Genomic DNA, 24,274 nt, shown 5'->3' on the forward strand with positions numbered 1-24,274 from the left:
GCACTAGTCCCAGTCTGGTACTACACTGCACTGATGGTACATACTATACTGCACAGTTGTACTGTAAAGTAGGCACTAGTCCCACTCTGGTACTACACTGCACTGATGGTACATACTATACTGCGCAGTTGTAAAGTAGGCACTAGTCCCACTCTGGCACTACACTGCACTGATGGTACATACTATACTGCACAGTTGTACTGTAAAGTAGGCACTAGTCCCACTCTGGCACTACACTGCACTGATGGTACATACTATACTGCACAGTTGTACTGTAAAGTAGGCACTAGTCCCTTTCTGGTACTACACTGCACTGATGGTACATACTATACTGCACAGTTGTAAAGTAGGTACTAGTCCCAGTCTGGTACTAAACTGCACTGATGGTACATACTATACTGCACAGTTGTACTGTAAAGTAGGCACTAGTCCCACTCTGGTACTACACTGCACTGATGGTACATACTATACTGCACAGTTGTACCGTAAAGTAGGTACTAGTCCCAGTCTGGTACTACACTGCACTGATGGTACATACTATACTGCACAGTTGTACTGTAAAGTAGGCACTAGTCCCAGTCTGGTACTACACTGCACTGATGGTACATACTATACTGCACAGTTGTAAAGTAGGCACTAGTCCCACTCTGGCACTACACTGCACTGATGGTACATACTATACTGCACAGTTGTACTGTAAAGTAGGCACTAGTCCCACTCTGGCACTACACTGCACTGATGGTACATACTATACTGCACAGTTGTACTGTAAAGTAGGCACTAGTCCCAGTCTGGTACTACACTGCACTGATGGTACATACTATACTGCACAGTTGTAAAGTAGGTACTAGTCCCAGTCTGGTACTACACTGCACTGATGGTACATACTATACTGCACAGTTGTACTGTAAAGTAGGCACTAGTCCCAGTCTGGTACTACACTGCACTGATGGTACATACTATACTGCACAGTTGTAAAGTAGGCACTAGTCCCAGTCTGGTACTACACTGCACAGATGGTACATACTATACTGCACTGTTGTAAAGTAGGCACTAGTCCCCACTTTGGCACTACACTGCACTGATGGTACATACTATACTGCACAGTTGTACTGTAAAGTAGGCACTAGTCCCACTCTGGCACTACACTGCACTGATGGTACATACTATACTGCACAGTTGTACTCTAAAGTAGGCACTAGTCCCACTCTGGTACTACACTGCACTGATGGTACATACTATACTGCACAGTTGTACTGTAAAGTAGGCACTAGTCCCAGTCTGGTACTACACTGCACTGATGGTACATACTATACTGCATAGTTGTACTGTAAAGTAGGCACTAGTCCCAGTCTGGTACTACACTGCACTGATGGTACATACTATACTGCACAGTTGTAAAGTAGGCACTAGTCCCCACTCTGGCACTACACTGCACTGATGGTACATACTATACTGCACAGTTGTACTGTAAAGTAGGCACTAGTCCCACTCTGGCACTACACTGCACTGATTGTACATACTATACTGCACAGTTGTACTGTAAAGTAGGCACTAGTCCCACTCTGGTACTACACTGCACTGATGGTACATACTATACTGCACAGTTGTACTGTAAAGTAGGCACTAGTCCCACGCTGGTACTACACTGCACTGATGGTACATACTATACTGCACAGTTGTACTGTAAAGTAGGCACTAGTCCCAGTCTGGTACTACACTGCACTGATGGTACATACTATACTGCACAGTTGTAAAGTAGGCACTAGTCCCACTCTGGCACTACACTGCACTGATGGTACATACTATACTGCACAGTTGTACTGTAAAGTAGGCACTAGTCCCACTCTGGCACTACACTGCACTGATGGTACATACTATACTGCACAGTTGTACTGTAAAGTAGGCACTAGTCCCACTCTGGTACTACACTGCACTGATGGTACATACTATACTGCACAGTTGTAAAGTAGGTACTAGTCCCAGTCTGGTACTACACTGCACTGATGGTACATACTATACTGCACAGTTGTACTGTAAAGTAGGCACTAGTCCCAGTCTGGTACTACACTGCACTGATGGTACATACTATACTGCACAGTTGTAAAGTAGGCACTAGTCCCAGTCTGGTACTACACTGCACTGATGGTACATACTATACTGCACAGTTGTACTGTAAAGTAGGCACTAGTCCCAGTCTGGTACTACACTGCACTGATGGTACATACTATACTGCACAGTTGTAAAGTAGGCACTAGTCCCACTCTGGTACTACACTGTACTGATGGTACATACTATACTGCACAGTTGTACTGTAAAGTAGGCACTAGTCCCAGTCTGGTACTACACTGCACTGATGGTACATACTATACTGCACAGTTGTAAAGTAGGCACTAGTCCCACTCTGGCACTACACTGCACTGATGGTACATACTATACTGCACAGTTGTACTGTAAAGTAGGCACGAGTCCCAGTCTGGTACTACACTGCACTGATGGTACATACTATACTGCACAATTGTACTGTAAAGTAGGCACTAGTCCCACTCTGGCACTACACTGCACTGATGGTACATACTATACTGCAAAGTTGTACTGTAAAGTAGGCACTAGTCCCACTCTGGCACTACACTGCACTGATGGTACATACTATACTGCACAGTTGTACTGTAAAGTAGGTACTAGTCCCAGTGTGGTACTACACTGCACTGATGGTACATACTATACTGCACAGTTGTAAAGTAGGAACTAGTCCCACTCTGGCACTACACTGCACTGATGGTACATACTATACTGCACAGTTGTACTGTAAAGTAGGCACTAGTCCCACTCTGGCACTACACTGCACTGATGGTACATACTATACTGCACAGTTGTACTGTAAAGTAGGCACTAGTCCCAGTCTGGCACTACACTGCACTGATGTTACATACTATACTGCACAGTTGTAAAGTAGGCACTAATCCCACTCTGGCACTACACTGCACTGATGGTACATACTATACTGCACAGTTGTAAAGTAGGAACTAGTCCCACTCTGGCACTACACTGCACTGATGGTACATACTATACTGCACAGTTGTACTGTAAAGTAGGCACTAGTCCCACTCTGGCACTACACTGCACTGATGGTACATACTATACTGCACAGTTGTACTGTAAAGTAGGCACTAGTCCCACTCTGGCACTACACTGCACTGATGGTACATACTATACTGCACAGTTGTACTGTAAAGTAGGTACTAGTCCCACTCTGGTACTACACTGCACTGATGGTACATACTATACTGCACAGTTGTAAAGTAGGCACTAGCCCCACTCTGGTACTACACTGCACTGATGGTACATACTATACTGCACAGTTGTACTGTAAAGTAGGCACTAGTCCCACTCTGATACTACACTGCACTGATGGTACATACTATACTGCACAGTTGTAATGTATAGTAGGTACTAGTCCCAGTCTGGTACTACACTGCACTGATGGTACATACTATACTGCACAGTTGTAAAGTAGGCACTAGTCCCACTCTGGTACTACACTGCACTGATGGTACATACTATACTGCACAGTTGTACTGTAAAGTAGGTACTAGTCCCAGTCTGGTACTACACTGCACTGATGGTACATATTATACTGCACAGTTGTAAAGTAGGCACTAGTCCCACTCTGGTACTACACTGCACTGATGGTACATACTATACTGCACAGTTGTACTGTAAAGTAGGCACTAGTCCCACTCTGGCACTACACTGCACTGATGGTACATACTATACTGCACAGTTGTACTGTAAAGTAGGCACTAGTCCCACTCTGGTACTACACTGCACTGATGGTACATACTATACTGCACAGTTGTACTGTAAAGTAGGCACTAGTCCCAGTCTGGTACTACACTGCACTGATGGTACATACTATACTGCACAGTTGTAAAGTAGGCACTAGTCCCACTCTGGCACTACACTGCACTGATGTTACATACTATACTGCACAGTTGTACTGTAAAGTAGGCACTAGTCCCAGTCTGGTACTACACTGCACTGATGGTACATACTATACTGCACAGTTGTACTGTAAAGTAGGCACTAGTCCCACTCTGGTACTACACTGCACTGATGGTACATACTATACTGCACAGTTGTACTGTAAAGTAGGCACTAGTCCCACTCTGGTACTACACTGCACTGATGGTACATACTATACTGCACAGTTGTACTGTAAAGTAGGCACTAGTCCCAGTCTGGTACTACACTGCACTGATGGTACATACTATACTGCACAGTTGTACTGTAAAGTAGGCACTAGTCCCACTCTGGTACTACACTGCACTGATGGTACATACTATACTGCACAGTTGTAAAGTAGGTACTCGTCCCAGTCTGGTACTACACTGCACTGATGGTACATACTATACTGCACAGTTGTAAAGTAGGCACTAGTCCCAGTCTGGTACTACACTGCACTGATGGTACATACTATACTGCACAGTTGTACTGTAAAGTAGGCACTAGTCCCACTCTGGTACTACACTGCACTGATGGTACATACTATACTGCGCAGTTGTAAAGTAGGCACTAGTCCCACTCTGGCACTACACTGCACTGATGGTACATACTATACTGCACAGTTGTACTGTAAAGTAGGCACTAGTCCCACTCTGGCACTACACTGCACTGATGGTACATACTATACTGCACAGTTGTACTGTAAAGTAGGCACTAGTCCCTTTCTGGTACTACACTGCACTGATGGTACATACTATACTGCACAGTTGTAAAGTAGGTACTAGTCCCAGTCTGGTACTAAACTGCACTGATGGTACATACTATACTGCACAGTTGTACTGTAAAGTAGGCACTAGTCCCACTCTGGTACTACACTGCACTGATGGTACATACTATACTGCACAGTTGTACCGTAAAGTAGGTACTAGTCCCAGTCTGGTACTACACTGCACTGATGGTACATACTATACTGCACAGTTGTACTGTAAAGTAGGCACTAGTCCCAGTCTGGTACTACACTGCACTGATGGTACATACTATACTGCACAGTTGTAAAGTAGGCACTAGTCCCACTCTGGCACTACACTGCACTGATGGTACATACTATACTGCACAGTTGTACTGTAAAGTAGGCACTAGTCCCACTCTGGCACTACACTGCACTGATGGTACATACTATACTGCACAGTTGTACTGTAAAGTAGGCACTAGTCCCAGTCTGGTACTACACTGCACTGATGGTACATACTATACTGCACAGTTGTAAAGTAGGTACTAGTCCCAGTCTGGTACTACACTGCACTGATGGTACATACTATACTGCACAGTTGTACTGTAAAGTAGGCACTAGTCCCAGTCTGGTACTACACTGCACTGATGGTACATACTATACTGCACAGTTGTAAAGTAGGCACTAGTCCCAGTCTGGTACTACACTGCACAGATGGTACATACTATACTGCACTGTTGTAAAGTAGGCACTAGTCCCCACTTTGGCACTACACTGCACTGATGGTACATACTATACTGCACAGTTGTACTGTAAAGTAGGCACTAGTCCCACTCTGGCACTACACTGCACTGATGGTACATACTATACTGCACAGTTGTACTCTAAAGTAGGCACTAGTCCCACTCTGGTACTACACTGCACTGATGGTACATACTATACTGCACAGTTGTACTGTAAAGTAGGCACTAGTCCCAGTCTGGTACTACACTGCACTGATGGTACATACTATACTGCATAGTTGTACTGTAAAGTAGGCACTAGTCCCAGTCTGGTACTACACTGCACTGATGGTACATACTATACTGCACAGTTGTAAAGTAGGCACTAGTCCCCACTCTGGCACTACACTGCACTGATGGTACATACTATACTGCACAGTTGTACTGTAAAGTAGGCACTAGTCCCACTCTGGCACTACACTGCACTGATTGTACATACTATACTGCACAGTTGTACTGTAAAGTAGGCACTAGTCCCACTCTGGTACTACACTGCACTGATGGTACATACTATACTGCACAGTTGTACTGTAAAGTAGGCACTAGTCCCACGCTGGTACTACACTGCACTGATGGTACATACTATACTGCACAGTTGTACTGTAAAGTAGGCACTAGTCCCAGTCTGGTACTACACTGCACTGATGGTACATACTATACTGCACAGTTGTAAAGTAGGCACTAGTCCCACTCTGGCACTACACTGCACTGATGGTACATACTATACTGCACAGTTGTACTGTAAAGTAGGCACTAGTCCCACTCTGGCACTACACTGCACTGATGGTACATACTATACTGCACAGTTGTACTGTAAAGTAGGCACTAGTCCCACTCTGGTACTACACTGCACTGATGGTACATACTATACTGCACAGTTGTAAAGTAGGTACTAGTCCCAGTCTGGTACTACACTGCACTGATGGTACATACTATACTGCACAGTTGTACTGTAAAGTAGGCACTAGTCCCAGTCTGGTACTACACTGCACTGATGGTACATACTATACTGCACAGTTGTAAAGTAGGCACTAGTCCCAGTCTGGTACTACACTGCACTGATGGTACATACTATACTGCACAGTTGTACTGTAAAGTAGGCACTAGTCCCAGTCTGGTACTACACTGCACTGATGGTACATACTATACTGCACAGTTGTAAAGTAGGCACTAGTCCCACTCTGGTACTACACTGTACTGATGGTACATACTATACTGCACAGTTGTACTGTAAAGTAGGCACTAGTCCCAGTCTGGTACTACACTGCACTGATGGTACATACTATACTGCACAGTTGTAAAGTAGGCACTAGTCCCACTCTGGCACTACACTGCACTGATGGTACATACTATACTGCACAGTTGTACTGTAAAGTAGGCACGAGTCCCAGTCTGGTACTACACTGCACTGATGGTACATACTATACTGCACAGTTGTACTGTAAAGTAGGCACTAGTCCCACTCTGGTACTACACTGCACTGATGGTACATACTATACTGCACAGTTGTAAAGTATGTACTAATCCCAGTCTGGTATTACACTGCACTGATGGTACATACTATACTGCACAGTTGTACTGTAAAGTAGGCACTAGTCCCACTCTGGTACTACACTGCACTGATGGTACATACTATACTGCACAGTTGTACCGTAAAGTAGGTACTAGTCCCAGTCTGGTACTACACTGCACTGATGGTACATACTATACTGCACAGTTGTACTGTAAAGTAGGCACTAGTCCCAGTCTGGTACTACACTGCACTGATGGTACATACTATACTGCACAGTTGTAAAGTAGGCACTAGTCCCACTCTGGCACTACACTGCACTGATGGTACATACTATACTGCACAGTTGTACTGTAAAGTAGGCACTAGTCCCACTCTGGCACTACACTGCACTGATGGTACATACTATACTGCACAGTTGTACTGTAAAGTAGGCACTAGTCCCACTCTGGTACTACACTGCACTGGTGGTACATACTATACTGCACAGTTGTAAAGTAGGTACTAGTCCCAGTCTGGTACTACACTGCACTGATGGTACATACTATACTGCACAGTTGTACTGTAAAGTAGGCACTAGTCCCAGTCTGGTACTACACTGCACTGATGGTACATACTATACTGCACAGTTGTAAAGTAGGCACTAGTCCCAGTCTGGTACTACACTGCACTGATGGTACATACTATACTGCACAGTTGTAAAGTAGGCACTAGTCCCCACTTTGGCACTACACTGCACTGATGGTACATACTATACTGCACAGTTGTACTGTAAAGTAGGCACTAGTCCCACTCTGGCACTACACTGCACTGATGGTACATACTATACTGCACAGTTGTACTGTAAAGTAGGCACTAGTCCCACTCTGGTACTACACTGCACTGATGGTACATACTATACTGCACAGTTGTACTGTAAAGTAGACACTAGTCCCAGTCTGGTACTACACTGCACTGATGGTATATACTATACTGCACAGTTGTACTGTAAAGTAGGTACTAGTCCCACTCTGGTACTACACTGCACTGATGGTACATACTATACTGCACAGTTGTACTGTAAAGTAGGCACTAGTCCCAGTCTGGTACTACACTGCACTGATGGTACATACTATACTGCACAGTTGTACTGTAAAGTAGGCACTAGTCCCAGTCTGGTACTACACTGCACTGATGGTACATACTATACTGCACAGTTGTAAAGTAGGCACTAGTCCCACTCTGGCACTACACTGCACTGATGGTACATACTATACTGCACAGTTGTACTGTAAAGTAGGCACTAGTCCCACTCTGGCACTACACTGCACTGATGGTACATACTATACTGCACAGTTGTACTGTAAAGTAGGCACTAGTCCCACTCTGGTACTACACTGCACTGATGGTACATACTATACCGCACAGTTGTAAAGTAGGCACTAGTCCCAGTCTGGTACTACACTGCACTGATGGTACATACTATACTGCACAGTTGTACTGTAAAGTAGGCACTAGTCCCAGTCTGGTACTACACTGCACTGATGGTACATACTATACTGCACAGTTGTAAAGTAGGCACTAGTCCCACTCTGGCACTACACTGCACTGATGGTACATACTATACTGCAAAGTTGTACTGTAAAGTAGGCACTAGTCCCACTCTGGCACTACACTGCACTGATGGTACATACTATACTGCACAGTTGTACTGTAAAGTAGGCACTAGTCCCACTCTGGCACTACACTGCACTGATGGTACATACTATACTGCACAGTTGGACTGTAAAGTAGGTACTAGTCCCACTCTGGTACTACACTGCACTGATGGTACATACTATACTGCACAGTTGTAAAGTAGGCACTAGTCCCACTCTGGTACTACACTGCACTGATGGTACATACTATACTGCACAGTTGTACTGTAAAGTAGGCACTAGTCCCACTCTGGTACTACACTGCACTGATGGTACATACTATACTGCACAGTTGTACTGTAAAATAGGTACTAGTCCCAGTGTGGTACTACACTGCACTGATTGTACATACTATACTGCACAGTTGTAAAGTAGGAACTAGTCCCACTCTGGCACTACACTGCACTGATGGTACATACTATACTGCACAGTTGTACTGTAAAGTAGGCACTAGTCCCACTCTGGCACTACACTGCACTGATGGTACATACTATACTGCACAGTTGTACTGTAAAGTAGGCACTAGTCCCAGTCTGGCACTACACTGCACTGATGGTACATACTATACTGCACAGTTGTAAAGTAGGCACTAATCCCACTCTGGCACTACACTGCACTGATGGTACATACTATACTGCACAGTTGTAAAGTAGGAACTAGTCCCACTCTGGCACTACACTGCACTGATGGTACATACTATACTGCACAGTTGTACTGTAAAGTAGGCACTAGTCCCACTCTGGCACTACACTGCACTGATGGTACATACTATACTGCACAGTTGTACTGTAAAGTAGGCACTAGTCCCACTCTGGCACTACACTGCACTGATGGTACATACTATACTGCACAGTTGTACTGTAAAGTAGGTACTAGTCCCACTCTGGTACTACACTGCACTGATGGTACATACTATACTGCACAGTTGTAAAGTAGGCACTAGCCCCACTCTGGTACTACACTGCACTGATGGTACATACTATACTGCACAGTTGTACTGTAAAGTAGGCACTAGTCCCACTCTGATACTACACTGCACTGATGGTACATACTATACTGCACAGTTGTAATGTAAAGTAGGTACTAGTCCCAGTTTGGTACTACACTGCACTGATGGTACATACTATACTGCACAGTTGTAAAGTAGGCACTAGTCCCACTCTGGTACTACACTGCACTGATGGTACATACTATACTGCACAGTTGTACTGTAAAGTAGGTACTAGTCCCAGTCTGGTACTACACTGCACTGATGGTACATATTATACTGCACAGTTGTAAAGTAGGCACTAGTCCCACTCTGGTACTACACTGCACTGATGGTACATACTATACTGCACAGTTGTACTGTAAAGTAGGCACTAGTCCCACTCTGGCACTACACTGCACTGATGGTACATACTATACTGCACGGTTGTACTGTAAAGTAGGCACTAGTCCCACTCTGGTACTACACTGCACTGATGGTACATACTATACTGCACAGTTGTACTGTAAAGTAGGCACTAGTCCCAGTCTGGTACTACACTGCACTGATGTTACATACTATACTGCACAGTTGTAAAGTAGGCACTAGTCCCACTCTGGCACTACACTGCACTGATGTTACATACTATACTGCACAGTTGTACTGTAAAGTAGGCACTAGTCCCAGTCTGGTACTACACTGCACTGATGGTACATACTATACTGCACAGTTGTACTGTAAAGTAGGCACTAGTCCCACTCTGGTACTACACTGCACTGATGGTACATACTATACTGCACAGTTGTACTGTAAAGTAGGCACTAGTCCCACTCTGGTACTACACTGCACTGATGGTACATACTATACTGCACAGTTGTACTGTAAAGTAGGCACTAGTCCCAGTCTGGTACTACACTGCACTGATGGTACATACTATACTGCACAGTTGTACTGTAAAGTAGGCACTAGTCCCACTCTGGTACTACACTGCACTGATGGTACATACTATACTGCACAGTTGTAAAGTAGGTACTCGTCCCAGTCTGGTACTACACTGCACTGATGGTACATACTATACTGCACAGTTGTAAAGTAGGCACTAGTCCCAGTCTGGTACTACACTGCACTGATGGTACATACTATACTGCACAGTTGTACTGTAAAGTAGGCACTAGTCCCACTCTGGTACTACACTGCACTGATGGTACATACTATACTGCACAGTTGTAAAGTAGGCACTAGTCCCACTCTGGTACTACACTGTACTGATGGTACATACTATACTGCACAGTTGTACTGTAAAGTAGGCACTAGTCCCAGTCTGGTACTACACTGCACTGATGGTACATACTATACTGCACAGTTGTAAAGTAGGCACTAGTCCCACTCTGGCACTACACTGCACTGATGGTACATACTATACTGCACAGTTGTACTGTAAAGTAGGCACTAGTCCCACTCTGGCACTACACTGCACTGATGGTACATACTATACTGCACAGTTGTACTGTAAAGTAGGCACTAGTCCCTTTCTGGTACTACACTGCACTGATGGTACATACTATACTGCACAGTTGTAAAGTAGGTACTAGTCCCAGTCTGGTACTAAACTGCACTGATGGTACATACTATACTGCACAGTTGTACTGTAAAGTAGGCACTAGTCCCACTCTGGTACTACACTGCACTGATGGTACATACTATACTGCACAGTTGTACCGTAAAGTAGGTACTAGTCCCAGTCTGGTACTACACTGCACTGATGGTACATACTATACTGCACAGTTGTACTGTAAAGTAGGCACTAGTCCCAGTCTGGTACTACACTGCACTGATGGTACATACTATACTGCACAGTTGTAAAGTAGGCACTAGTCCCACTCTGGCACTACACTGCACTGATGGTACATACTATACTGCACAGTTGTACTGTAAAGTAGGCACTAGTCCCACTCTGGCACTACACTGCACTGATGGTACATACTATACTGCACAGTTGTACTGTAAAGTAGGCACTAGTCCCACTCTGGTACTACACTGCACTGATGGTACATACTATACTGCACAGTTGTAAAGTAGGTACTAGTCCCAGTCTGGTACTACACTGCACTGATGGTACATACTATACTGCACAGTTGTACTGTAAAGTAGGCACTAGTCCCACTCTGGCACTACACTGCACTGATGGTACATACTATACTGCACAGTTGTACTGTAAAGTAGGCACTAGTCCCAGTCTGGTACTACACTGCACTGATGGTACATACTATACTGCACAGTTGTAAAGTAGGCACTAGTCCCAGTCTGGTACTACACTGCACAGATGGTACATACTATACTGCACAGTTGTAAAGTAGGCACTAGTCCCCACTTTGGCACTACACTGCACTGATGGTACATACTATACTGCACAGTTGTACTGTAAAGTAGGCACTAGTCCCACTCTGGCACTACACTGCACTGATGGTACATACTATACTGCACAGTTGTACTCTAAGGTAGGCACTAGTCCCACTCTGGTACTACACTGCACTGATGGTACATACTATACTGCACAGTTGTACTGTAAAGTAGGCACTAGTCCCAGTCTGGTACTACACTGCACTGATGGTACATACTATACTGCATAGTTGTACTGTAAAGTAGGCACTAGTCCCAGTCTGGTACTACACTGCACTGATGGTACATACTATACTGCACAGTTGTAAAGTAGGCACTAGTCCCCACTCTGGCACTACACTGCACTGATGGTACATACTATACTGCACAGTTGTACTGTAAAGTAGGCACTAGTCCCACTCTGGCACTACACTGCACTGATTGTACATACTATACTGCACAGTTGTACTGTAAAGTAGGCACTAGTCCCACTCTGGTACTACACTGCACTGATGGTACATACTATGCTGCACAGTTGTACTGTAAAGTAGGCACTAGTCCCACTCTGGTACTACACTGCACTGATGGTACATACTATACTGCACAGTTGTACTGTAAAGTAGGCACTAGTCCCAGTCTGGTACTACACTGCACTGATGGTACATACTATACTGCACAGTTGTAAAGTAGGCACTAGTCCCACTCTGGCACTACACTGCACTGATGGTACATACTATACTGCACAGTTGTACTGTAAAGTAGGCACTAGTCCCACTCTGGCACTACACTGCACTGATGGTACATACTATACTGCACAGTTGTACTGTAAAGTAGGCACTAGTCCCACTCTGGTACTACACTGCACTGATGGTACATACTATACTGCACAGTTGTAAAGTAGGTACTAGTCCCAGTCTGGTACTACACTGCACTGATGGTACATACTATACTGCACAGTTGTACTGTAAAGTAGGCACTAGTCCCAGTCTGGTACTACACTGCACTGATGGTACATACTATACTGCACAGTTGTAAAGTAGGCACTAGTCCCAGTCTGGTACTACACTGCACTGATGGTACATACTATACTGCACAGTTGTACTGTAAAGTAGGCACTAGTCCCAGTCTGGTACTACACTGCACTGATGGTACATACTATACTGCACAGTTGTAAAGTAGGCACTAGTCCCACTCTGGTACTACACTGTACTGATGGTACATACTATACTGCACAGTTGTACTGTAAAGTAGGCACTAGTCCCAGTCTGGTACTACACTGCACTGATGGTACATACTATACTGCACAGTTGTAAAGTAGGCACTAGTCCCACTCTGGCACTACACTGCACTGATGGTACATACTATACTGCACAGTTGTACTGTAAAGTAGGCACTAGTCCCAGTCTGGTACTACACTGCACTGATGGTACATACTATACTGCACAGTTGTACTGTAAAGTAGGCACTAGTCCCACTCTGGTACTACACTGCACTGATGGTACATACTATACTGCACAGTTGTAAAGTATGTACTAGTCCCAGTCTGGTACTACACTGCACTTATGGTACATACTATACTGCACAGTTGTACTGTAAAGTAGGTACTAGTCCCAGTCTGGTACTACACTGCACTGATGGTACATACTATACTGCACAGTTGTACTGTAAAGTAGGCACTAGTCCCAGTCTGGTACTACACTGCACTGATGGTACATACTATACTGCACAGTTGTAAAGTAGGCACTAGTCCCAGTCTGGTACTACACTGCACTGATGGTACATACTATACTGCACAGTTGTACTGTAAAGTAGGCACTAGTCCCAGTCTGGTACTACACTGCACTGATGGTACATACTATACTGCACAGTTGTAAAGTAGGCACTAGTCCCACTCTGGTACTACACTGTACTGATGGTACATACTATACTGCACAGTTGTACTGTAAAGTAGGCACTAGTCCCAGTCTGGTACTACACTGCACTGATGGTACATACTATACTGCACAGTTGTAAAGTAGGCACTAGTCCCACTCTGGCACTACACTGCACTGATGGTACATACTATACTGCACAGTTGTACTGTAAAGTAGGCACTAGTCCCAGTCTGGTACTACACTGCACTGATGGTACATACTATACTGCACAGTTGTACTGTAAAGTAGGCACTAGTCCCACTCTGGTACTACACTGCACTGATGGTACATACTATACTGCACAGTTGTAAAGTATGTACTAGTCCCAGTCTGGTACTACACTGCACTGATGGTACATACTATACTGCACAGTTGTACTGTAAAGTAGGCACTAGTCCCACTCTGGTACTACACTGCACTGATGGTACATACTATACTGCACAGTTGTACCGTAAAGTAGGTACTAGTCCCAGTCTGGTACTACACTGCACTGATGGTACATACTATACTGCACAGTTGTACTGTAAAGTAGGCACTAGTCCCAGTCTGGTACTTCACTGCACTGATGGTACATACTATACTGCACAGTTGTAAAGTAGGCACTAGTCCCACTCTGGCACTACACTGCACTGATGGTACATACTATACTGCACAGTTGTACTGTAAAGTAGGCACTAGTCCCACTCTGGCACTACACTGCACTGATGGTACATACTATACTGCACAGTTGTACTGTAAAGTAGGCACTAGTCCCTTTCTGGTACTACACTGCACTGGTGGTACATACTATACTGCACAGTTGTAAAGTAGGTACTAGTCCCAGTCTGGTACTACACTGCACTGATGGTACATACTATACTGCACAGTTGTACTGTAAAGTAGGCACTAGTCCCAGTCTGGTACTACACTGCACTGATGGTACATACTATACTGCACAGTTGTAAAGTAGGCACTAGTCCCAGTCTGGTACTACACTGCACTGATGGTACATACTATACTGCACAGTTGTAAAGTAGGCACTAGTCCCCACTTTGGCACTACACTGCACTGATGGTACATACTATACTGCACAGTTGTACTGTAAAGTAGGCACTAGTCCCACTCTGGCACTACACTGCACTGATGGTACATACTATACTGCACAGTTGTACTGTAAAGTAGGCACTAGTCCCACTCTGGTTCTACACTGCACTGATGGTACATACTATACTGCACAGTTGTACTGTAAAGTAGGCACTAGTCCCAGTCTGGTACTACACTGCACTGATGGTATATACTATACTGCACAGTTGTACTGTAAAGTAGGTACTAGTCCCACTCTGGTACTACACTGCACTGATGGTACATACTATACTGCACAGTTGTACTGTAAAGTAGGCACTAGTCCCAGTCTGGTACTACACTGCACTGATGGTACATACTATACTGCACAGTTGTACTGTAAAGTAGGCACTAGTCCCAGTCTGGTACTACACTGCACTGATGGTACATACTATACTGCACAGTTGTAAAGTAGGCACTAGTCCCACTCTGGCACTACACTGCACTGATGGTACATACTATACTGCACAGTTGTACTGTAAAGTAGGCACTAGTCCCACTCTGGCACTACACTGCACTGATGGTACATACTATACTGCACAGTTGTACTGTAAAGTAGGCACTAGTCCCACTCTGGTACTACACTGCACTGATGGTACATACTATACCGCACAGTTGTAAAGTAGGTACTAGTCCCAGTCTTGTACTACACTGCACTGATGGTACATACTATACTGCACAGTTGTACTGTAAAGTAGGCACTAGTCCCACTCTGGTACTACACTGCACTGATGGTACATACTATACTGCACAGTTGTAAAGTAGGTACTAGTCCCAGTCTGGTACTACACTGCACTGATGGTACATACTATACTGCACAGTTGTACTGTAAAGTAGGCACTAGTCCCAGTCTGGTACTACACTGCACTGATGGTACATACTATACTGCACAGTTGTACTGTAAAGTAGGCACTAGTCCCAGTCTGGTACTACACTGCACTGATGGTACATACTATACTGCACAGTTGTACTGTAAAGTAGGCACTAGTCCCAGTCTGGTACTACACTGCACTGATGGTACATACTATACTGCACAGTTGTACTGTAAAGTAGGCACTAGTCCCATTCTGGCACTACACTGCACTGATGGTACATACTATACTGCACAGTTGTACTGTAAAGTAGGCACTAGTCCCACTCTGGTACTACACTGCACTGGTGGTACATACTATACTGCACAGTTGTAAAGTAGGTACTAGTCCCAGTCTGGTACTACACTGCACTGATGGTACATACTATACTGCACAGTTGTACTGTAAAGTAGGCACTAGTCCCAGTCTGGTACTACACTGCACTGATGGTACATACTATACTGCACAGTTGTAAAGTAGGCACTAGTCCCAGTCTGGTACTACACTGCACTGATGGTACATACTATACTGCACAGTTGTAAAGTAGGCACTAGTCCCCACTTTGGCACTACACTGCACTGATGGTACATACTATACTGCACAGTTGTACTGTAAAGTAGGCACTAGTCCCACTCTGGCACTACACTGCCCTGATGGTACATACTATACTGCACAGTTGTACTGTAAAGTAGGCACTAGTCCCACTCTGGTACTACACTGCACTGATGGTACATACTATACTGCACAGTTGTACTGTAAAGTAGGCACTAGTCCCAGTCTGGTATTACACTGCACTGATGGTATATACTATACTGCACAGTTGTACTGTAAAGTAGGTACTAGTCCCACTCTGGTACTACACTGCACTGATGGTACATACTATACTGCACAGTTGTACTGTAAAGTAGGCACTAGTCCCAGTCTGGTACTACACTGCACTGATGGTACATACTATACTGCACAGTTGTACTGTAAAGTAGGCACTAGTCCCAGTCTGGTACTACACTGCACTGATGGTACATACTATACTGCACAGTTGTAAAGTAGGCACTAGTCCCACTCTGGCACTACACTGCACTGATGGTACATACTATACTGCACAGTTGTACTGTAAAGTAGGCACTAGTCCCACTCTGGCACTACACTGCACTGATGGTACATACTATACTGCACAGTTGTACTGTAAAGTAGGCACTAGTCCCACTCTGGTACTACACTGCACTGATGGTACATACTATACTGCACAGTTGTAAAGTAGGTACTAGTCCCAGTCTGGTACTACACTGCACTGATGGTACATACAATACTGCACAGTTGTACTGTAAAGTAGGCACTAGTCCCACTCTGGTACTACACTGCACTGATGGTACATACTATACTGCACAGTTGTAAAGTAGGTACTAGTCCCAGTCTGGTACTACACTGCACTGATGGTACATACTATACTGCACAGTTGTACTGTAAAGTAGGCACTAGTCCCAGTCTGGTACTACACTGCACTGATGGTACATACTATACTGCACAGTTGTACTGTAAAGTAGGCACTAGTCCCAGTCTGGTACTACACTGCACTGATGGTACATACTATACTGCACAGTTGTACTGTAAAGTAGGCACTAGTCCCAGTCTGGTACTACACTGCACTGATGGTACATACTATACTGCACAGTTGTACTGTAAAGTAGGCACTAGTCCCACTCTGGCACTACACTGCACTGATGGTACATACTATACTGCACAGTTGTACTGTAAAGTAGGCACTAGTCCCACTCTGGTACTACACTGCACTGGTGGTACATACTATACTGCACAGTTGTAAAGTAGGTACTAGTCCCAGTCTGGTACTACACTGCACTGATGGTACATACTATACTGCACAGTTGTACTGTAAAGTAGGCACTAGTCCCAGTCTGGTACTACACTGCACTGATGGTACATACTATACTGCACAGTTGTAAAGTAGGCACTAGTCCCAGTCTGGTACTACACTGCACTGATGGTACATACTATACTGCACAGTTGTAAAGTAGGCACTAGTCCCCACTTTGGCACTACACTGCACTGATGGTACATACTATACTGCACAGTTGTACTGTAAAGTAGGCACTAGTCCACTCTGGTACTACACTGCACTGATGGTACATACTATACTGCACAGTTGTACTGTAAAGTAGGCACTAGTCCCACTCTGGCACTACACTGCCCTGATGGTACATACTATACTGCACAGTTGTACTGTAAAGTAGGCACTAGTCCCACTCTGGTACTACACTGCACTGATGGTACATACTATACTGCACAGTTGTACTGTAAAGTAGGCACTAGTCCCAGTCTGGTATTACACTGCACTGATGGTATATACTATACTGCACAGTTGTACTGTAAAGTAGGTACTAGTCCCACTCTGGTACTACACTGCACTGATGGTACATACTATACTGCACAGTTGTACTGTAAAGTAGGCACTAGTCCCAGTCTGGTACTACACTGCACTGATGGTACATACTATACTGCACAGTTGTACTGTAAAGTAGGCACTAGTCCCAGTCTGGTACTACACTGCACTGATGGTACATACTATACTGCACAGTTGTACTGTAAAGTAGGCACTAGTCCCACTCTGGCACTACACTGCACTGATGGTACATACTATACTGCACAGTTGTACTGTAAAGTAGGCACTAGTCCCACTCTGGTACTACACTGCACTGATGGTACATACTATACTGCACAGTTGTAAAGTAGGTACTAGTCCCAGTCTGGTACTACACTGCACTGATGGTACATACTATACTGCACAGTTGTACTGTAAAGTAGGCACTAGTCCCACTCTGGTACTACACTGCACTGATGGTACATACTATACTGCACAGTTGTAAAGTAGGTACTAGTCCCAGTCTGGTACTACACTGCACTGATGGTACATACTATACTGCACAGTTGTACTGTAAAGTAGGCACTAGTCCCAGTCTGGTACTACACTGCACTGATGGTACATACTATACTGCACAGTTGTACTGTAAAGTAGGCACTAGTCCCAGTCTGGTACTACACTGCACTGATGGTACATACTATACTGCACAGTTGTACTGTAAAGTAGGCACTAGTCCCAGTCTGGTACTACACTGCACTGATGGTACATACTATACTGCACAGTTGTACTGTAAAGTAGGCACTAGTCCCAGCCTGGTACTACACTGCACTGATGGTACATACTATACTGCACAGTTGTAAAGTAGGCCCTAGTCCCAGTCTGGCTTGCTGAGGATATTGTACTTGTGATGTTTTTGAATGTAAAGTCTTGTTTCTTCCTGTCTGCTGCAGAGGAAGCGTATGAAGCTGACAGTCAGTGTGGTCCTGGTGAAGAACGTCAAGGCTCTCAATGTGCTTGCATTCCACGGGAGATCTGCTTGTAAGGTTTTATTCATCAGTAGTTTGTCTTACCAAACCTTACAAAAACACATGTTTCTAGTAGACCTCACAAATATACATTAATCAAGTCATGAATAGACATATTGCATGTTTGGTTTAGGAGTTATGCTTGAAACCATTTTTTATTGCTTCATCTGCATTTTCTCAGTATTCCAAAAACATACTCTTATATTCAGCAAAAAATTATGTTTGTGTTTGCAAACCTTCCAAAAGCACGTGTGTCTAGTAAACCTCACAAAGATACATTATTACAGACATTATTAGACATATTGCATGTTTGATTTAGGGAGTTATGCTTAAACCATTTTTTACTGCATGTTAGGCATTTTCTCCGGATTCTAAGAACTTATTGTCATATTGAGTTGTAAAAAAAGTTTTTCTTTGCAAACCTTACAAAAGCAGGTTTCTAGTAAAACTCGCAAAGATACATCAATTCAGACATTATTAGACATATTGAATGTTTCATTTAGAAGTTATGCTTGAAACAAACGGCATGGCGTGGTTGGGAGAGTGACTGTGCCAGCAACCTCAGGGTTCCTGGTTCAATCCCTGATGAGTCATGGTTAGGGCCTTGCATGGTAACTCCTGCCATCAGTGTGTGAATGTGTGTGTGAATGGGTGAATGTGGAAATAGTGTCAAAGTGCTTTGAGTAGAGTGAAGGTAGAAAAGTGCTACAGAAGTATCATCCATTTATTTATTTGTCATTTATTGCTTCAAACACATTTTCTCAGGATTCTAAAAACATTACTATCATCCATTTTCTACCGCTTATTCCCTTTTGGGACAGCGGAGGGCTCTGGTACCTATATCAGCTACAATCGGGCAGAAGGCAGCGTACACCCTGGACAAGTCGTCACCTCATCGCAGACATTACTATCATATTGAGTAAAAAAAAATGTGTTTCAAACCTTACAAAAGCACATGTTTCTTGTAAAACTCAGAATATACATTGCTGTATGGCGAGTGATTATACAGCTGGATGGAGTCCAGAATGAAGAAGGTCTCGAATCAAACAGTGTGGGAACAAAGCTGAAGGAGGTTGTTGGAGTATGAGCTCCGCCGTCCCTCAATTGTCTGCTGGAGTCGGTGGGCAGGATTGTCTGTGATGGCCAGTGTTTCTTTTCAGATCACTTTATCAATCTGCTTTGAGTCCCTTGTTGCTGGTGCTGCTGGCCCAACAAAGAACTGCAAAGTACAGGGCACTGACCACTACAGACTGATCAAAGATCTACAACAGCTTGCTGCACACACTTTGACATTAATTAAGCCTAAATTGGGCTGCAGTGTGAAGGCGTCACCTTATGCATCGCTGACTCCTCCCCCTCCAAAAGCCTTTCCTCGCGTTGGTGTTTTGATTGATTGATTGATTGATTGATTGATTGAAACTTTTACTTGTAGATTGCACAGTTCAATACATATTCCATAAATGGTAACAGTGTTACCATTTAGTGGTAACATTGGGGTGTTACTAACACCCCAATAAGTTTTTCAACTTGTTTAAGTCGGGGTCCACGTTAATCAATTCATGGTAATCAATTAATTTCCTCTGATTTGAAGATAAACATTTGCAACAAGTGACCGTAATAACTGGATTAGATTCAACTGACTTGTACCTACTGAGTTGTCCTGAAGTCAATTGTTAATATTCTTTACATAAAACTTTGTATTAGTGACTGCAATGCTTTAATTTGGAGATAAAGTTGTTTATATTTATTGTATGCAATAATCGGTAAACAGCAGTTAGATGATGTCACTTCCGCTAAATGACTTCATGTCGGTTGACTTCCGGTATTCGTTCGAAAGCAAGTCATACATGTTGCGGTCTTCTGTAGTCATTTCTGTTGCCATTCTACACAAAGCGGCGAAGAAGCAATGCCGTAAGTTGTCTTTAGCAAGTTCACAACATGTCAGACACCTTAAAAAAAAGCTGATAAGTTGAATATTGATTGATTGATTGACATTTTTATTAGTTTTATTGTAAAATTGTCGAATTAGATACACTGTGTTCAAGTCATTCGGGCAGATGGGAGTCTCCCTCTGCTGGACATTTTGGGACATTACAGTTACATTTTATATGTCATTGTAGACAAATATGTAGAGAGGTATTAAGTGTGTTTGTGTCTCTTTGATCTTTTCAGTTTTTCACCATCTTGTCTATGAAGAAATGTCAAAAGTAAATGGCCAAGCTTACAACGACGTTCTCTTCATTGACTCCGGTGTGAGTCGACGTTTCTACTGGTCTCAAGAGAACACTAAACGTACTGTGCCTGTGTTTCTACAACCAGAACCGAACCGGAGAGTCTGTGCGTCCTGAACACCGACGTCAACGTCACCGTGCCGATGTCCCTCTGCTCCTTCCACGCTGCCCGTTGCCACGGCGACCCCCTCCTCTTCCTGAGCGACGGCGCTTGCGACGCTGTAGGTCCGGCTGAACTGGAGTGGGCCAGGTTCCGAGCCGCGTGGGCCTTGAAGAGTTCTGTTCGGGAGCCGTGCGACCTCAATGTTTGTTACGAATGGGAGAGCTGCTCGTGTAAGTGGGGAAACATCTCTTCTTTTTACTGAAAGCACTGAAACAAAGATGTCTGCCCTGTGTGCCGTGTCCTCAGCCTCCACAAAATGTGAATGCAGAGCAGCTCGGGATTGTCCTCCAGCCACGGAGCACATGTTCTGCCTCAAGCTGACTCGAGGCCAGATGACTCGCAGCATGAATCTTTGCTCCATGGTCGCCCTCAGGTGTGCCAACTACCAGTTTGAGATCCTCAATGAAGGATCCTGTACTGTGTGATACCGGCGACTCTGTGTGGCCCAGCTAAAGGATCCTGTACTGTGTGATACCGAGGACTCTGTGTGGCCCAGCTACCAGTTTGAGATCTTCAATGAAGGATCCTGTACTGTGTGATACCGGCGACTCTGTGTGGCCCAGCTAAAGGATCCTGTACTGTGTGATACCGAGGACTCTGTGTGGCCCAGCTACCAGTTTGAGATCTTCAATGAAGGATCCTGTACTGTGTGATACCGAGGACTCTGTGTGGCCCAGCTACCAGTTTGAGATCTTCAATGAAGGATCCTGTACTGTGTGATACCGGGGGCTCTGTGTGACCCTACACTACATTTTCTCTCCAACAATTAGGGCTTGAATCATCAAATGAAACCCTCCAAAGCGACAAAATGTCGCTAGTTGTGGAAAATATTAACCAGGGTTGTATAAAGTCGAGTTAGGAGGCCATTTGTGGGCCCTAATCATTTGTTTAGGGTATAGCTTATTTGGTAGAGTGGCCATGCCAGCAACTTGAGGGTTCCAGGTTCAATCCCCGCTTCTGCCATCCTAGTGACTGCAGTTGTGTCCTTGGGCAAGACACTTTACCCACCTGCTCCCAGTGCCACCCACACTGCTTTAAAAATGTAACTTGGACATTGGGTTTCAAGATGTAAAGTGCGTTGAGTCGCTAGAGAAGAGTGCTATATAAATATAATTCACTTCACTACGGCATTTTTTGACTTTAAGACGCATCTTTTACACGTTATGTAGACCACAAGGAAATGTTTTACATTTAGAAAAATGAAATAAAATATGACCCCTTAAATGCGCCCTATAATCTGATGCTCCTTTTGTATGAAAATAGACCTGACTAAACCCACTCCTCGGCACTGCACCTTATAGTTCGGTGCGCCCTATGGTTCAGAAAATACGGTACTGTTATTAAAACAAAACATTAAAAGTATAATTTTAAAAAAAACATGTGGAATGTATCTTAAGGGGCTGGTGTTTGACTGGATCCCAGGATTTAGAGACGGCAGGCAAAGGGCAGGAAAAAACTAAATCAATGATGTGCAGCAGGGAAGTGCACACGGGGCAGGCGGGGCTAGGAGAGCATAAAGCACAAAAAGCAAAGTAAAACTAAATAAATCCTGTCCCTGATTATAAAGCTTCCTTATTCCCAACCAAGGGCAGGTGGGTCAAATCACCAGGACCTGGAAAAAAGGCCGAAACACCCAAGCCCAAAAATATCATCTGAAATCAAAAAGTAATTTTTTAAAGTACATACTTTATGGGTTTATAAAATGAGAACAGAGTGGACACCCCCGATATAAAGTCTACATTTAAATGGATTATAGTGCCATAGTGTGTTTAAACCATTGTGGGACTTATCTACTAAAGTCTCGCATGTGGTTAAACACCTGCAAACATGATAGTTCCCCCAAAGCTGATCCACTAAGCTTGTGTGCAGATGATTGCATTTTTTGGATGTGCAAAATACTGAGTGCAATCCATTTAGCGTGTTCATGTTTATGCAGAATGTATGAATGATGAAGACTACAATGTCTACAGTACTAGGGAAGACATGCAAAGAAACCATGTACTGCTTTTCAGTGGGATTTATTAAGACTGTTTTGCGTCCTTATATTGCACGTACAGAAAATATGTGCAAACTCGGACAGTTGCACACAAATGGCTGCGAGAAAGGTGTGTGGGGGGGGCGGGGGGGGGTGCTGCAACAACAGTCTGTGTGTCAACATATTTAGAAATACAATTATTAGCAATGTCATGTTATACTTTTGTAACTGCTTGATGACTTAAGGGGCTGATTAAAACTAATTGAACAGAATTGCAGCTTTGCTAGCTTTTTTTTATGATGGTGCTAGTTTTTTAATAGATAAGGTATATTGATACATCTTTTATAGAAGATATCTTCGATAAAATCCAAAACCAGTGAAGTTGGCACCTTGTGTAAATGGTAAATAAAAACAGAATACAATGATTTGAAAATCCTTTTCAACTTATATTTAATTGAATAGACTGCAAAGACAAGATATTTCACGTTTGGAAAGAGGAACGTTTTTTTTTTTTTTTTTTGCCGAATAATCATTAAATTACAATTTAATGGGAGCAACACATTGCAAAAAAGTTGGCACAGGGGCATTTTTA

At 43.9% G+C, this 24,274-nt stretch overlaps 1 protein-coding gene across 1 annotated transcript in view; it reads left to right on the forward strand.

The window, feature by feature from the left end:
* Positions 1 to 23,954, forward strand: part of LOC133547868 (complement component C6-like) — a 107,638-nt gene extending 83,684 nt beyond the window's left edge. Inside the window, exons 10-12 of the mRNA XM_061893342.1 lie at positions 19,239 to 19,326; positions 21,633 to 21,877; positions 21,954 to 23,954. Of these exons, the coding sequence (XP_061749326.1) occupies positions 19,239 to 19,326; positions 21,633 to 21,877; positions 21,954 to 22,132 (512 nt within the window). The 3' untranslated portion in view covers positions 22,133 to 23,954. The remainder of the gene's footprint in view (positions 1 to 19,238; positions 19,327 to 21,632; positions 21,878 to 21,953) is intronic.
* The last annotated feature ends 320 nt before the right edge of the window (positions 23,955 to 24,274 follow it).

The sequence above is a fragment of the Nerophis ophidion genome, unplaced genomic scaffold, assembly GCF_033978795.1.
Source record: "Nerophis ophidion isolate RoL-2023_Sa unplaced genomic scaffold, RoL_Noph_v1.0 HiC_scaffold_218, whole genome shotgun sequence".
Classification (NCBI taxonomy): domain Eukaryota; kingdom Metazoa; phylum Chordata; class Actinopteri; order Syngnathiformes; family Syngnathidae; genus Nerophis; species Nerophis ophidion.